At 30.2% G+C, this 17,593-nt stretch overlaps 1 protein-coding gene and 1 pseudogene across 1 annotated transcript; one reads left to right on the plus strand and one right to left on the minus strand.

Moving 5' to 3' along the window:
- Nucleotides 1-236: 236 nt before the first annotated feature.
- Nucleotides 237-2,983, minus strand: LOC133791827 (uncharacterized). Its single transcript, XM_062229738.1, has 4 exons — nt 2,360-2,983; nt 2,103-2,262; nt 971-1,534; nt 237-907 (listed from the first exon to the last, which is right to left on the minus strand). Exons 1-4 carry the CDS (start codon nt 2,981-2,983, stop codon nt 237-239), a joined length of 2,019 nt encoding a protein of 672 aa, XP_062085722.1.
- Nucleotides 2,984-15,837: 12,854 nt separating this feature from the next.
- On the plus strand, nt 15,838-16,728 carry LOC133791828 (uncharacterized; annotated as a pseudogene).
- Nucleotides 16,729-17,593: the final 865 nt, after the last annotated feature.

Consider the following 17,593-nt stretch of genomic DNA (forward strand, 5'->3'; position numbering starts at 1 on the left):
CAACTTTTTTCATAAAAATGCTTCAATGCTAAGCCACTCCAAAAGTTGTCAACTATGGCCCCACATATTATTATTTAATATATTATTTTGTAATTATAAATATTGTCACACTAAATTTTTTAAATCCATATATTAATATAAATAAATATTACATCAAATTTAAATTAGACGGAATTTAAAGAAGCTTATAAAATGACATAATCATAATTAATCAATCTAACATAATTAAAAAAATTCTAATTAAAATGATTTCCAAATTTTGACCATATGTGCTCTACCAAGTCCGCCTGAAGATTGTGATGAATGTTTCTATCACGAATTTCAGTATTTCTTTGAAGCATTGTCGGGAAGTCAGAAATAGGTTCATGCAATACTTCAACCATTAGGGTGTCGGCGGGGCCGTCATCATAATTAAAATCAAACAAATTCTCATATGCATCTCTTTCATCCTCGACAATAATGGTGTGCAATATGATGCATGCATACATAATATCTTTGAGAACATCTCTTTGCCAAAAACGTGCTGGTCCTCGTACAATAGCAAAACGAGATTGAAGTACTCCGAATGCTCGCTCAACATCTTTGCGTACCGCTTCTTGGCATCGGGAAAATAATTTTCTTTTCTCTCCTTGAGGCAGTGGGATATTTTTAACAAATGTACCCCACTCTGGATAGATACCATCTGCTAGATAATACCCCTTGTTGTATTGTGTGCCATTTATCGTAAACTCAACTCTCAGAGCTTGCCCTTGTAAGATATCAGTGAATATTGGGGATTGATTTAACACGTTGAGATCGTTATTGGATCCTGGAACACCAAAAAATGCATGCCATATCCAAAGATCTTGTGACGCAACTGCTTCGAGCATGATTGTTGCTCTGCCGTGATCACCTCGTGTGAATTGACCTTTCCATGCAACTCATCAATTTTTCCATTCCCAGTGCATACAATCAATGCTTCCCAACATGCCTGGAAAACCATGCACCTCCCCCATTTGAAGTAAGTGACGAATGTCCCCAGCATTGGGCCATCTTAAATATTCGGTCCCAAAAATATCATTCACTCCTCGAACGAAATTGACTAGACATTCAATAGCAGTAGTTTCACCAATTCGAACATACTCATCAACATAATCGGCAGGCGCTCCATATGCCAACATTCGCATAGCAGCAGTGCACTTCTGTAATGGCGAAAGCCCCCTTCTACCGACTGCATCAAACCTCGTATGGAAATACTCTGAATGATTTTCTAAAGCTTGCACTATGCGTAGGAATACATGTCTACACATTCTAAATCTTCTTCGAAATTGATATTCTGTATACACCGGTTCATCAGAAAAGTAGTCATCGAACAAACGTTGGTGTCCTTCTACATGACCTCTATCAATGTGGGCTCTCTTTCTTCCTTGTCTTGTTGAGCTACCCCCATCCATGAGCGCCTTGAAATATTGATCATCATGATCGTCAGTACACTCTGCAATTATGATATCCTCTAGACTCATCTTGTCGTATGGATTAAGAGAATTTGGCGAATCTATTATTGAACTTAGAGTATATGATATTTGGGAATGAAAGATGAATGAAAGAGTAAAATGAAGGATTGAATGGAGAGTTGAGTAAAAGGAATATTGAAATTTGGTATTTATAGACATGGTAGCCGTTAAAATGTAGCCGTTGAAATGTAGCCGTTAAAATATAGCCGTTGAAATATAGCCGTTAAAATATAGCCATTAAAATATAGCCGTTAAAATGTAGCCGTTAAAATATAGCCGTTAAAATGTAGCCGTTGAAATATAGTCGTTGAAATATAGCCGTTAAAATATAGCCGTTGAAATATAGCCGTTAAAATGTAGCCGTTAAAATATAGCCGTTAAAATATAGTCGTTGAAATGTAGCCGTTAAAATATAGCCGTTAAGATATAGCCGTTGAAATATAGCCGTTAAAATGTAGCCGTTAAAATATAGCCGTTAAAATGTAGCCGTTAAAATATAGCCGTTAACATAAATGATAATTTATTTAAATAAAATAAAATACATAATAATGCGGCTGATAAAAATACATAGCAATTATAATTTCAGGATATTATTCTTAATATAAGTACACAAGTTTTCATGATCTTTCTTTTGTTCAGGAGTCATATGCGACGTGTCCATGATGAGATAATCCATGTATTTTGTCATCCTATTATCTTCTGCCTCTTTCTCCTTTATCGTCGCTTCTTTCTCCTTTATCGCCACCAATTTCTCCAATGCAGATGCTTTCTGTTCACTAATCTCTATAAATCTAGCATGTGTGTCTTTTTTTTTCCTTCCCTTTTCTCTTTGCTGCCTTTTGGCCAGTAGGGCGCACTTCACGTACTTCATCATCACTGATGTCTGCATTGGAAGAAGAAGTAAATGCCCCTGTATCTGACACCTTTGTTCTCTTACCACCTTTTGGTTGGTACATTGTATTCCATTTCGGCTCATCCTTTAGCAATCTCCAACAGTCCACAAGCAAAAAATTTGAGTTGTTATTTTTAGATTTGTACAATTGATGTGCATTCTCAAGAATTTGCTCATCAGACCAACCATTGTGATGTGCTTGTTGTACTCGTTTATAACATCCATTGAAACGCGCCACCTTTTGATTCATCTTGTTCCAATGATCTTTGCATTGCCTTCCAGTTCTTGCTTGCTCGCCTTTTTGGTTGGTGTTGTAGTATTCTGCAATCCGAGCCCAGAAATGTGTAGAAGTTTGGTCATTCCCCACAATGGCATCCTTAGATGTATTAAGCCATCCACTTATCAGAAGTATAGTGGCTTCCTTGCTCCATTTGACTTTACATTTATGCCTTGATTCATCTTCATTATGTAGAACTACATTTTCCAACCCTTCAACACTATGTTCAGGTTGGGTTTCAGAGACAGATGTCGATGATATTTTACGATTCAAATCAATACTAGACTTTTCCATACTTGGCCTATAATTTCTTGAAACCATTTCAGGTTGGTGTAGGGAAGGCATATGAAATGCATATGGTAGTGAATTTGTTAGTGTGAAGAATAGAGCTTGTTGGGATGTCTCAATAGAGCCAAAATTTTGGATAGGGTAAGAGGACATGGGATAATTTTGAGAATTTGGAAAACTTTGGTTAAATTGATAATATTGAAAATTTGGATTTTGAAGATTAGTAGAAGGAGTATTTTGAAAATTTTGATTGAAATGAGAATATTGAAAATTTGGATTTTGGGGATTGGTATGTGGAGAAAATGATGAATTTTGAAAATTTAGATTTTGAGAGTTGGTATTTGGAGAATTTTGGGAATCCATTGGTAAAAAAATAAATTTTGTGATATTGATAATTTGAAAGAAAAATGTATGAACTTGTGTGAAAATTGAATGAAATAAATGAGTATTTATAGAAATTTTTTTTTAATATATTACCGTTTTTTACACCAACGGTAATATTTTCTTATATATAATATATATATATATAATTAAAAAATAAAAAATAAAGATAGCATTGTTGCCTTGCGAAGCAACGACTCCTTCAAAATTGAAAAGCCACTTTCCACTCCAATAGTAAGCCATCAACATATTTGGTAGCTTGTCAGAGAACTATTTAGGAGACCACAAGTATTGAAGATGGCTTTAAAACCTCTGCAGGCGCTTTATATAACTTTTGCAGGTGCATTTTTGTGCCTGCAAAAGTCTAATTTATTGTAGTGCCAACAAACTCTAGCTGACATGCTCATCAACTTGGGCTTCACTTGTAAGCAAATATGTCTCTGTCTTTGGTTTTTATTTTCTACTCATTCAGAGTAGTTTTTGGCAACCTAAGTACTTTCATGATAATTAAATGAACATGCGTGATTGCAAGTCATTTGATCATTGGTAGTTAGATTGTGTAGTGGTCTGGCTATGGAAATTATAATGTTTTGGTCGCCTTGATAGCTGCAATCAGAGTATTGTTAATCTTACATTATTTATTATTATTATTATTATTATTATTATTATTATTATTATTATTATTATTATTATCTATGCTTTCGCAAAGAAAGTCATGCATATCCTGATGATTGTCATGACTCTATTATTATTAGGCTGGTAGTGAAGTGACGAGGTTACAATTAATTGCATAGGAAAATCATTGTTTTTAGATGGAAGAAATAGAAAGTTTTAAGTACTGTAACTATACATATAGAAGTCATTTTCTTATTACCATTAATGTTTCATATACATTATACTACTTTTAGAAGATTCAAATGTCCATTGCATGGTCAATATATGTGGTTCGACTGTCACACTTGTCAATTCAGTAGTACTTTTGAAGACTTTCTTTGAGCACTTCAATATATATTATCTATTTATTTTGTTATTAATTAATAGCAGGCTTAGTATTAATAGATATGAGACTTTATTTCTTATTGAAATTTAGCTTTCTCTCTGCATCAAGTTTATAGTTTTTCTTGTTTGTGATTTTTTGGTATCATTCTTTTTTCTTATTCTTAGCACTTGGTTTTCTAATCAAAGATATATTCTTGATCTACAGGTGCATTTACCTTTACATTAATTTATTCTATGCTTTGAATTTTTTATTTGATATGGTTTTATTAGATGGGAGCATGTACTCCGTGGCTTAGGATTTTGTGTGCATTTTTCTGAATTTGTTTTCTTGTTTAATTTATGAGGAAGTTGAATTTTTTTATTAGGATTTTTGAAGAAGTTATTGATTGCATATGTTGTTGAAAATGATGTATAGGCATCCATAGGTGATAGGTGGCATCAAGCTATTTTATGTATGAAATGTTTCCATTATTGAAAATTTTAATCTAATTGACTTGAAAAAAAGGATTGAATCATAGTTTGTGGGTTTCTGGTTTTATAGAGCTGAGGAGCTAGAGCCATTTACGGAGATGGTCAAGCAATACAATCGACGACAATTGATTTTTACTTGCTATATATATCTATTTTTCTGATGATGACCATAAATAATATTTACTTACTATTTATGACTACTTGATTAATTCTTATTTCTCTAGCTTGTTTGTGAACTCATTCGTTTTGGATGAGTTTCAAGAATATGAGTTTTTGTCATTAATTTCATTATGATTATAGGATAATGACACTTTGTTTCTCGTTAATGAATAATTGTATATTTTTTTCTGCAACTTTTTTTAGTTAGCTTTGTGTATATTTGAAGTGAAATTATTTCTTTAAGGTCTTTTAATTTAATTTCTATGGATCATTTCTATGGATTGAGATTTCCAGCAACAATTTTTTCCCTCTGTTTTAAGTTTTGTGTGAGCACTAATAATATATTTTTTTGTTTTTTTCATCCGCAAGTATTTATATACTGCTTGGAACTTTATTATGAATACTAGAATCTTTTTATGACCATTGAAATTATTTGAGGGAAGTAAGAGAGTTAACAAAGATGGACCTTTTAGAGGAATGGGAGATCTTGTTATGCACACTTTACTTCATTATTGTTAATTGCAAGTGGTATGTATGCTCCCTTATTTATTTTTTACCATTATTATAAAATGTTAGAGGAGTTTGAATATTTTAAATATTCATCCATAGTGAAGTAGGTTTTGAGATTAAAATTGTGTGTTATGGTAACAATAGAAGGTTGAAAACTTGCATGTTTTAGTGAAGTAGGTTCTGAGAAATTTGTTTGTGTGCTACGGAGATATAAGGAAGAAACTTATTGTGTGTTGTTTGAATTGTTTGATTTGTTGTTGACAGATAGTTAAGTCCCTATTTTAAGGGAAATCCATAGCTGCCCTAAAGTACACATTTTCTACTCTTATTGCATTTCACTTTGTTTAATTAAACTTGTGCCCCTTTTATACTTGTATGTATTATTATGTCTTTGTTTGGCACTTGCTCAGGCATAAATTGTTGCACCATAACTCTTCAAAATGTTTGTACTTCCATTTGTTATGCAATTTCTGAATTCTTAACATTCCATTAATTATTTCTTAAGTTTACTTTTATTTTTTTTCTTGTGCATATTTTGATTTACAGAGCATGGTTTCATCCATTTTAATTTCAAGAAATTCAACTTCATGGTATGAGTTATTGGGCTCATTGTACTTTAGCTCCCTATAGAATGGGGTTGTTAGTATTGGGTAATATTTATAGTCATGCTAAGCTTCTTGCATTTAATCGAATGACTTCACAAGCATGCAAATATGAAGAGCATTATTAATTGGAACTTGTGTTGTTGTTATTGTTTTTTATTTGTTTATTATATTGCTTGAAGATATCTTTATTATTATTTTACCATTTACTAGTTTAGGGTCATCATGCCTACTCTATTTTAGGATTTTGAACTGAGTTCTCTCGTGTTATTGTTGTCATTTCAAAGTAAATTAATTTGATAGTTTAGTTTAAGTATGATAATGTTACAATTAATAAGAAAGAAGTTGGTATTTGATTTACAAAATTGGTACTCCAGTAGATGTGTTGGTATAAAGTTAAATCACGTAGCCTTGTAATCAATAATCTCTATCTCTCATGAGACATAGAGTTGGAATTTGTGTTATCATCAATATATCATTCTCATTATGCTTTTTTTGGGGGGTATATGCATATGGAAATTGCTAGTATAGCATTTACAATTTCTTCTTTTTCTAAGTTATGTGTTTACATGGTAAGTCACTGCATGGGAGGTCAGTTCCAAACCAATTTATGAATGTTTATAGGTCGATTTTTAACTGACTTCTCATACGATTTTTGTAGTAGTGTGCACTTTCATGGTTAAGGCAATAATACATTTTGATTTGGTCTGAATTATATTGTAATTATACATGAAATTTTGGATGAATGTAGTAGTTTAAAATAGGGAAACGAATTCTCATTTTCTATGTATGGTACATCTGTTCAAAACACTATGTTGTCTTGTGTACTATATGGCACGACAGTTGCTTAAAAATTATTGTGCCATGTTACCACAGTTGTCCATAAATTGTTGTATCATGTATGTACTGCAGGAGACGACATTTGCACAGAAACTGTCGTCCCTTGTGGTACATGAGACGACCGTTTTATTTGAACTATTGTCTCCTACTAGTACATGACACTATATTGCATGGTACAACAATATCAGCACTGTTATATAAACGTTCTTACCACAATTTAAAACAGTGGCACCTAGTCAATTTTTTAGTAGTGTATAATACTACCCTAGATTTTTGTGTTTTGGATAAATTATATAATAACGTTTTCTTTTTGCTTTTTTACAGCAACAATTGTTTCAAGATTTCATTGTAAGTTGATAATTTTAAATCTGCCCCAGATTTAATATGGTGGAATTCAATTAATATTATTTTACAACGACTATATTTTTAAGATATAAAAGTAATTAAGTGTTTTAACCACATGCAATAACTAAAATGAATGATTCATTATTGAATAAAAGTAGGAATGATGAAGAAAATTTGGACAAAAACAGTTGAGTCAATAAACTATATATAAAAATAAAGAAAATGAAGACTAATAGTTTAAGAACTGAGTTATAATAAAAACAACACAAAAATTTATAGTAGTTCGACCTCAAAATTTTGTAATGAAATTTCACTTGACAGTTTTTGTAGCGTCCCAAATTTGCTAATAAGGTTTAGGGCCTTTATTAGAGTGACGGGAGAGCAATAATTGATTTAACTATGCTAATATGTGAATTAAATGGTTATGTGATTAAAAATGCATGTTTAGGTGAATTAAATATGCATGTGGGCCCAATTTGGTAATTAGGGGCATATTTGTAATTTTGGCCCATTGAGGGCATAAATGCAATGTATTTGTGTGTTGTGATTAATACCACAAGAGTGTGGTGATATATTTGTGATGTGCGATCCGAGACGGTACTAGGGAGCAGATTAGCTAAATAGCCACACTGGGGTCGAATACTCGGCTCGGGGGGAGCCTAGGGGTATTTTGGGAACACAGTTGGTGTTCAGGATTCACTGGGTCATCGGTGGTGATTTAATGTTTGTGTAGGTGTAACAAGAATAAAATGGGAATTTATAGGAACACTCAACGATTTAGCAAGATGTGGCAATTGACGAGATTGCCCTTGGTGACATTAAAGAATTAAGGATAGACGTAGGGGCATTTTGGTAATTAGGCATCTAGAATATACTTAGGCAGTTGGGTGGCTTTAAGAAAACACCAGAATTAAGTAAAAACAAAAACAGAACTCTCTCTAAGTCTCTCTATCTATCTCACGGTTCTCTCTCTCACTCTCTTTGACACTTAGAGTTTGAAAGAATTTTGAGGATTCTAGACTAAACACTTGAAGGATTAGACTGGCTGAGCTTGGGAATCAGCTCAGGGTTGAACATATCTCAGAGGTAAGGGCCTGAACTTAATCTATCTGTATAAATTCTGTTGAATTCTGTTAGAGGTATAGAGCTTGCATGTGAGAGGGTTCTAAGATTGGTTTTGGGTGTTTGATGAGTGTATGGAATTGTTTATGGGATTGTTGAGATGTTTGGGCTATGTGAATAAGGATTCTAGGCGTAACTCTAAGTTTGGTTGGTGTTTGGAGTGTGAATTATGGATTTAGGCTTGGGGAAAACATGAGAAAAATGGCTAGTTTATGGGTTTCTGGGACTCGCGCCGCGACCTGTGTGTGCGTAAGGACCTGGGGAGCCCTGAGATTGCCCAGGCACTGCAGCGCAAAGCTTAGCGCGCTGTGGCTCGTGTCCTTCAACAGAGAGAGCTTTTCCCTCTGACTTGAGTGCGCCGCGACACTTACGAACAGGGCCATGGCTTAAATGTGGAATAATGGCTATTTGAGGGTTTTAAGCTTGGGAACCCAAATGTTAAGGCTCAGGAATGATTTTACCACCCAGTTTAGTAGAATCCAAGTTCTCGGAGGCTAGATTAATGTTCCGAAGTTCTTATTTGATTTAGGGCTTGATGGATGGTTATTGTGAATGTGTTGTGACTAGGTTTTCAACGAGGCTCGGGTTAGAGGACTGTGCTCGGGATCGCGGTAGTCAATCGGCTCGGGACACATGTAAGAAAACTGTTGTATCCGTAGAGTGGGGCATGACCTTATTGTTTGTGTTTCAGGGCGTGACCCTATTGTTTATGTTTAATATATGTGTGAATATTTGTGAATATTATGCTATGTTATGCCTATTTATGAATGAATGATGAAGGTTGGGAACGACGAAGGTCGAGGACGGCGAAGGCCAAGAACGACGATGGCCGAGAATGGCAAGAAGCCGGGTACGGCATGGGGCCACGATTGGCGTTGAGCATGATGAGTGCAGGCCGTTAGGGCGATACCCTCCAAGGGTATTGTATCCACCCTCTCAGTGAAGACCGCGAATCCAGGGCCTGGTAGAACACCTGGGTCGGTGTAGGCCGCTACACATTTAGTCTGTTGACTGTTTTGCTGTATATTTTGGACTTATATATGTGAATTATTATGCGTTGAGTTTTCTTGCTAGGCTTCGGCTCACGGTTGCTCTATGGTGCAAGTAAGGGCAAAGGAAATGTCAACCAACCATGAGTACGGAGAGCGTGGAGCGACGGGTACATGTTCGGCCTACTTAGTCGCTATGACCAGGGTTATTTTGGGAATGTACTGTAATGGTTTGTTTTGTCGCTTAGGTTGACCGTACTTATATTTTTGAGTTGTAATACATTTTCTAAACAGTATTTTTGGGATTCTAATTGTATAACTTTTTATGATTTCAATGAATGTCTAAATCTTTATAATTTATGTCGTTAAATGAGTTTTATTTCGATTGAGTCACACTTTTAATCTAAAATCTTGATTAGCGAGTTAATGACATATTTATAACTCACATAGTAACGACTCTAAAATAGTAGTACATTACACTTTTATTGAATGATAGTCAAACCTAAAATCTGATAAACTAGAATCAACTAAGTTTTTTAAGCCTAAGAAGAAAATGAGATTTACAAAACTTTTGTATAACAGAATGTCTTGTGTTTATAGACTTAATATCCTTACAAAATGGGACTTGGGCCTTAAAAAAAACATTTTAGGCATTTTTTATCACAAAATACACAAATGATTGACTAAAAATACATACAAAGTTATTATTTTCGGAATAAATTGTTCGAGTATTGTCTTTGACTTTTTACTTGACCAACTAAGCTTCGACTAATAGTGTATCGATCATATTCGAATAGTCATACACCACCGATCAAATGAATTATTACCAAGAATATCCGACTTCGTTGAATTTTGAGAATAACAAAAGTTTTCTAAAATTAGAAGAAGAAAAAAACTTTTATTACTTAATCCGTGGAGGGAATTAGCAGAATTAATTAGAGCATTCTTTATATATTAGGCCAAAATCTATTTTTTCTCTTTTATTAAATTTTACTTGAATTTGATTAATTCGCAGTCAATATTCAATAGTCATAAATACCCCATGGCAGAAGAAAATTGAATTGATATTTTACTATTTACAAATGAGATACAATGGAAAAAATAAAAATAAAACTGGGATATATTATTAGTAGGAGACATTATTGAATATTGACCAAGGAATTAGTTTTTCAATTACTTTTGCTAGAACTACAATTTCTTTATTAATTTTAATTAATTTATAGCTTAAGAAGACTGCAGTATGCCAGTATATATATATTTATATATATAAGTATGCATCGTGCATATCTTTTGTGACTTTTTGTGTTTTTTGGTTCGTGAATAGTTTTTAGTGCGAATTTTTTTATCATTGTGTTTATTGTAGTTATTTAGAACATCCTGCAAATTTTTAAGAAATTCTGAATAATTTACAATGCCGAAAACTAAGTTCAAACAAACTGTTTTTTACGAGTATAAAAAAAATTAATCACGCGTGTAACAACATGTTTGAACCTAGTTTTTAGCATTGTAAATTATTCGGAATTTCCTGAAAATTTACAGGATACGCTAAATAACTACAATAAATACAATCATAAAAAAATCGCACCAAAAACTATTCACGTACCGAGAAATACAAAAAGTCACAAAAGATATGCACCCAAGCATACCATACCTATATATATATATGTATATTTATATATACATCTTCTAGACGTACGCATGATAAGGGTAACTAGAGTCTCCTCTCCGGTCAAATTAAAATATCTAAATATTTTTGTTTTGCAATGATGAAATTTTAAGTGAGATTACTATTACTAAAAAGAAAATATTGTTATGATTAACGTGTGCAAGTAAGCCTTCCATTTATAGTATGGCTGGTTTCAGAGTTGTGGACGAGTTTTACTAATTCAACAATATTTAATATATAGACTTAATTACTAAAATACTAGAGTTGTATACGTGTTTGGTACTTTTTAATGAAATAAAATAAATCTTTATAAGGTATTCTATCGCTATAATTAGACCTGCTGATTTCGTTTAGCTTCTACATTAATGACATGTTTAGTTAGAGGGAATGGGAATCCCTTTATATTAACTATTTTCATTAAAAGTGTTTACTAAATTTTAGAAATGGGAAAGACTAGTAGGACCCACATAAATTTAGGAGAAAAATAAGGGAAATGTTCTCATCTCATCTTTTTAATGAATGAGATTAGGCTGAAAACTTATTTTGATTTTTTATATTTAAAATTTAATAGACAATTCTACCCTATAAATATCAGTCTAATTTATCTAACGTAAGCATCATTGTTTTTTCTCTTCTTATAGTTTTTCTTCTGACTTCTTCTCTTCTTCATTATTGTTATTGTGCTTTCATCATTTTTTTTTCTCTTCTTGTTTTTTTCTTGACTTCTGTTTACACAATCAAATTACTTTCATTGTGGTTATTCCAGACGTGCACTTCACCTTGAGGTAACATATTATATTTTTTTATTTTTTAATTCTTTTAAATTAAAGATATATTATGTTATGGTATAGATTTGGGTTTTTGTTTTTCACTTTAGTTGTAATTAATCTTCTTGCAACTTGTTTATGATACATATATAGATAGTTTCAATTCTCAACATGTTAACTCGTTATAATTATTTACACATATATAGATAGTGAACATTAAATTCTATGAATCTTTTTTCATTATCAACTTTTCAAAACAATACATGATAGAAATAAATTTAAATGATCTTAATCAAAACTAATTTATTTCGTTTTTTTATATAAAAAAATAAAATAGAAAAAAAATCAACATATAGATATTCGAACAGATATTTAAGAATTTAAATTTACAAAGTTATTATTTTCATTATTAATATTATTGTGATTATTATTATTTAGGATAAATATTTTGTTAGAAATTTAAATAAAAATGCATATATAACTAGAATCCTATAAAATCTCAACTAATAATGAGTTTTGTTTTGAATAAATTTTTAAAAAAAAATTGGTAGGCTCGTTAGTTTTAGAACTAATCTATAGTAATATATAGAAGTGGTGATCTTCAATATAGCTCAAAAGATTCCTTAGTGAAAGAATATTCCTATATCTATTTAAAGAAAAAAAATATCTAAGCAAATTTCTACTAATAAATCATGTGGACAAATAAATGAAAATGGTATAGGTCAGAACTTTCCAAACTCCAAACAAATATTAATAATAATATTACTACACTACACTTTACTTTTTCTTTCTAATTTTCCTTTTCACATTATTATTATTATTTAATATTATTAATATTACTATTATTATTATTATTATTGGTGATATGATCAAGTCATTCTATCCGGATAACATCGACTGCAAACAACAAGTCAAGTACTGTATGTATACCCACGTCACAATATTTAATGCCTCTACACATACAAATATAATATTTTTATGTATTTCATATTGAATATATTTATATATATATATATTAGGTACACATGCAAATAAAACTTCTATATACTTATTATATATAAATGCACAAGTACTGATTCGTTATACTTCTTAAGACTGTTTTTATTATATAAAAAAAAACTTTTATATAAATATTATTATATAATTTTTTTTAAATATTATTATATGAAAAATGTGCACAATTTATTATACTTCTTAAGACTGTGTAGACAATTAAAGAGATAACTTTCTTAAAAAAATATTTAATTTTGTTTCATCATTTTAGTTCTGACAATTTTTTTTCTTATGATGATGTATCTCACTGACTTGTGATGTATTTTGTTTTTTAATTGAATGTACTTTTTTTTAAATATGCTCTTTTTATTTTATTTTATTTTTTCATTTGTTTTTATCTATTAATTTACTATGTTTATAATTTACTATATATAAATGGACGATTGTTATTTTCTTAATAAAATAGAAGGAAATTATAATTTGGGATTAGATATTACTTTCATGTTTCATTCTCAAATTTTTAATCTACAATCTCAGTTATTAATGATATATATTATTAAACAAACTTTACATTTATTATGCAATATTTTTTAGGTTTGACTTTGTTTATTATAATTTTTTATATAATATAAATATTAAATTACAAATAACCTAATAAAATAAATTACTAATTTATTATAAAGTAAGGTATATACATTTTGAGTAATATTATGTAATTAGTATAAGTAATACACTAATAATAAGAGATGGATAAATAAATAAAATCAATAATAACATGAAAAAATTGTAATAATTGAATTGATAATTATTTATTTAGAACATGTCACTTTTTTTAAAATAATAATAATAATGAAAGTAGTAGAATAATAGGCAATGTATTGTATTATAATAATAATATTTATGTAAGATATTTTTATTAAAGAAATAATAGTTTTTTTTTAAGTTATTATTTAATTAATTATTACAAAATGTTACAACAAAATAAAGTAGCACAGTAGATTTTTTTTTTAATAAAAGAAGTCTAACTCATTTATGTACAATATAGTGGCAAGAAGAAAAGAGAAAAAAAACAATTAAAAAAAATAAAAATAAATAACAACAAAACAAAAGAAAACGATAAAAGAATGTTGATAACCAAATTATTTATATATATATACATAGTATATATATATATATATGTTGTTAATTAATTAGTTGCTATCTTTATATTTTGAAAATAGAATTTGACTATTTATTTTTTATACCAAAACATTTTGTTAATTTATGTTTTTTTTTTTGTAGACGAATGACTTCGTTAAGTTTGACAAGGAAACAAAAGATTATTGTTGTAGTACAAAATTTGATTGTACTATTACAAATTATTTTGAGTGTATGTACAACTACATGTGCTTATGCATGGATAGGTTACAAAAAACGTCTCAATCATCCGTTATCTATTATGAGAGTCTATAGAATATTAGAAAACTTACATGATTTAGTGTATGAAAGTGATGTCAAATGTGTTTCACAATTAAGAATGGATAGACAAACTTTTCAAAAATTATGTAGCATACTCACTACAAGAGGACATTTAAGAAGGACACGCAATGTATCGATTGAGGAGATGGTAGCAATGTTTCTATATATTCTAGCACACCACCATAAGAATCGTGTTGTTGGTTTTAGTTTTAAGAGATCAGGAAAAACTGTTAGTAAATATTTTCATGAATGTTTAAAAGCAATGATTCGCTGCCAAAAAGAATTTTGGAAAACACCTGAGCCAATATTAGAGACCTCAATCGATCCAAGGTGGAAGTGGTTTAAGGTATGAATTATGGATTACAAAATTTAGTTGTTGATTGTTAACTAAAATTTGTTATAATAAGTGGAATGAATTTGATGTAGAAATGTTTGGGAGCATTAGATGGAACCTATATAAGAGTGCGTGTACGTGAAGCTAATAAACCAAGATATAGGACAAGAAAAGGAGAGATCGCAACCAATGTTTTGGGGGTTTGTTCACAAGACATGCAATTTATATATGTCTTACCAGGTTGGGAAGGTTCAACACACGATGGACGAGTATTGAGAGATGTCGTGATTAGGAGAAATGGGTTAAAAGTCCCTAACGGTAAAATAATAAATTATAGTAAATTTGTAAAAGTTTAATCTCAAACTAACAATGTAGTTTTTCCATCGAATAACAAAATTTATTTTATGTTGGTGGTAGGTTATTATTATTTAGTTGATGCTGGATACACCAATGGTCAATGTTTTCTTGCACCTTTTCGAGGAACACGATACCATCTTAATGATTGGGATGATGGACACCTTCCAAACACACTGGAAGAGTTCTTCAATATGAAACATTCAAGTGCTAGGAATGTAATTGAGCGTTGTTTTGGATTGTTGAAAATGCGATGGGCAATTCTTAGAAGTCCATCTTTTTATGACTTGAAAACACAACGACGTATAATTTCTGTTTGTTGTATGTTGCACAATTTTATTCGAAAAGAGATGAACATTGATCCAGTGGAAAATGAGATGAATAATTTTCCAGAAAATCATACTACAACAAATTATAATTATATAAATAGTGTTGAGTCTTCAAATTCTTGGACCACATGGAGACAAAATTTGGCAGAAGAAATGTGGAATACATGGCGAGCAAATAGAGGTTTAGGATAATTCTTTTTAGTATTTATTATTCTACTATTTGTATTTGAGCACTTTGATCATATTTTGATGTATTAACGACATATATACATTAATTTGAAATGTGCATACTTTTTGTCCAAGTTGTTTGAGTTTAATTTAATTCATATTGATTTATGAGTACTTAATTCTTCTAAGTTTTGTTTTTATACTCATGAGAAGTTTTATATGAATGTACAGGATGAGTTCTAACTCTAATGTAGGTGAAAGAGGGAGAGGTCAAAATAAAAATTACTGGACTCCAATGGAAGACAATGCTTTGATCGACTGTCTTCTAGAGTTAAGCCAAAATCCTACATGGCGGGCTGATTGTGGATTTAAAAATGGATATTTGCAACAAATAGAAATTATGTTAGAAACAAAATTACAGCGTTTTGGATTGAAGGCCTCACCTCATATTGAATCTCGTATCAAAACTTTGAAAGGAAAGTATTGTTGCTTGACTGAATTGTTGTCTTTAAGTGGTTTTGGTTGGGCCAATGAGCATATGATGTTATTATGTGAAAAAAGTGCATTTGATGAGTGAGTGAAGGTAAATACAATATAGTTTGACATATATTTATGTATAATAATATATATACATATATTAATGTATGTTATTTATGATAACATGTGATTGCATTGTCTTGTGAATACACAGAAACGTAAAGATGCAAGTGGATTATATGGAAAACCATTTCCTTATTACTACAAGCTAGCAGAAATATATGGTCAAGATCATGCTACTGGAACAAATGCTGGTAATGCTGACGATGATGAAGAGGAAATATGATAAGAGGATACAATTGGTGTGGATTTTGGAGTTGATGATAATATAGTTGATGGAGGGGATGATGAAGAAATAGATGAGTTTGATGGTGTCTCAAATACTCAACACCCTAGTAATATGCGTCGTAGATCCACTGAGAGTACTACTAGTGCCCAACAACGTAATAAAAAGAAAAGGTCAAAGGTAATGGATGGTATGTCAGCTAATATTGGTGCATTAGCAAAATCTGTATCAGAAATCGTCCCCAAGCTTCAAGGACTGATCAATGCATTATCAAATGATAAAGAAGTAGCTGATATGCAAGCCAATTTATATACAGAAATAAGCAAGATTGACAGCCTAACTGCAATACAATGTATTAAAGCCACCAACATGTTAGCAGAAAAGCCCTCATTGATGCGAGTGTTTTATGTAATGTCAGATGAGGTGAAAATGCAATATATTATGAATATGTTGCAAAATGATGCCTAATAGTTATTTTGAGATATTAGAACATTACTATTTATGTTACAACCTAGACTTTTGTGTTTGCGTTTAAATTTGACATTTTTTAAGATTGTTATTAGCTATAATTTTTTTGATTTGGTTATATTGACTTCATAAATAAATAATGTGTATATTTACTTTTTTCTTAACAATATTATACTAATCTAATAAGTCTAAGTCTAGGATTTGATAAATAACGTTAAAAAATATTATTATATTTATGTGTAACATTTTGCTTGTGTTTGATAAAATTTTTGTTTTTGAATTTTTTAAATACAAAAATAGAATTATTATTTATATTTTTTTCTTTATTTTTAAAAAATAAAAATATGTTTGATAACTATTTTTTTTAAAAAAACAAAAAATAATAAATGCGTTTGATAACTTTTATATTTATGTTTTGTTTAACAATATAAAATGATGTGCTGATTTGAAGAAAAGAAGAAAAAAAAAGAAACTAAAAATGGAAAACGGTTTAAAAAAAAATTAAAAGTGAAAATTTTCTATTTTCAAAATTTAATAAATTTTGTTTAAAATTTAAAAAAATAATAAATAAAAATAGAGTTATCAAACACTATTTTATGTTTAATTGTCAAATTTTTAATTAATTAAATAAAAAACTATTTTTTTAATTGTTACCAAACAACACATTTATAATTATAATATTGTATTTTAAAAATATATACCACCCATACCATATGATATACATTTATGAATATATATTTTTATTCATTACTCACTTTTTAATTATTTATTTTACTAAATAAAAAATAAAATAAAATTCTTTTTAAAAAGGTAATTTTGTCAATTAAAGCATTCCGATTCCTTTTCTTGGTTATATAAACAAGAT

Source organism: Humulus lupulus, chromosome 7, assembly GCF_963169125.1.
Source record: "Humulus lupulus chromosome 7, drHumLupu1.1, whole genome shotgun sequence".
In the NCBI taxonomy this organism is placed as follows: Eukaryota; Viridiplantae; Streptophyta; class Magnoliopsida; order Rosales; family Cannabaceae; genus Humulus; species Humulus lupulus.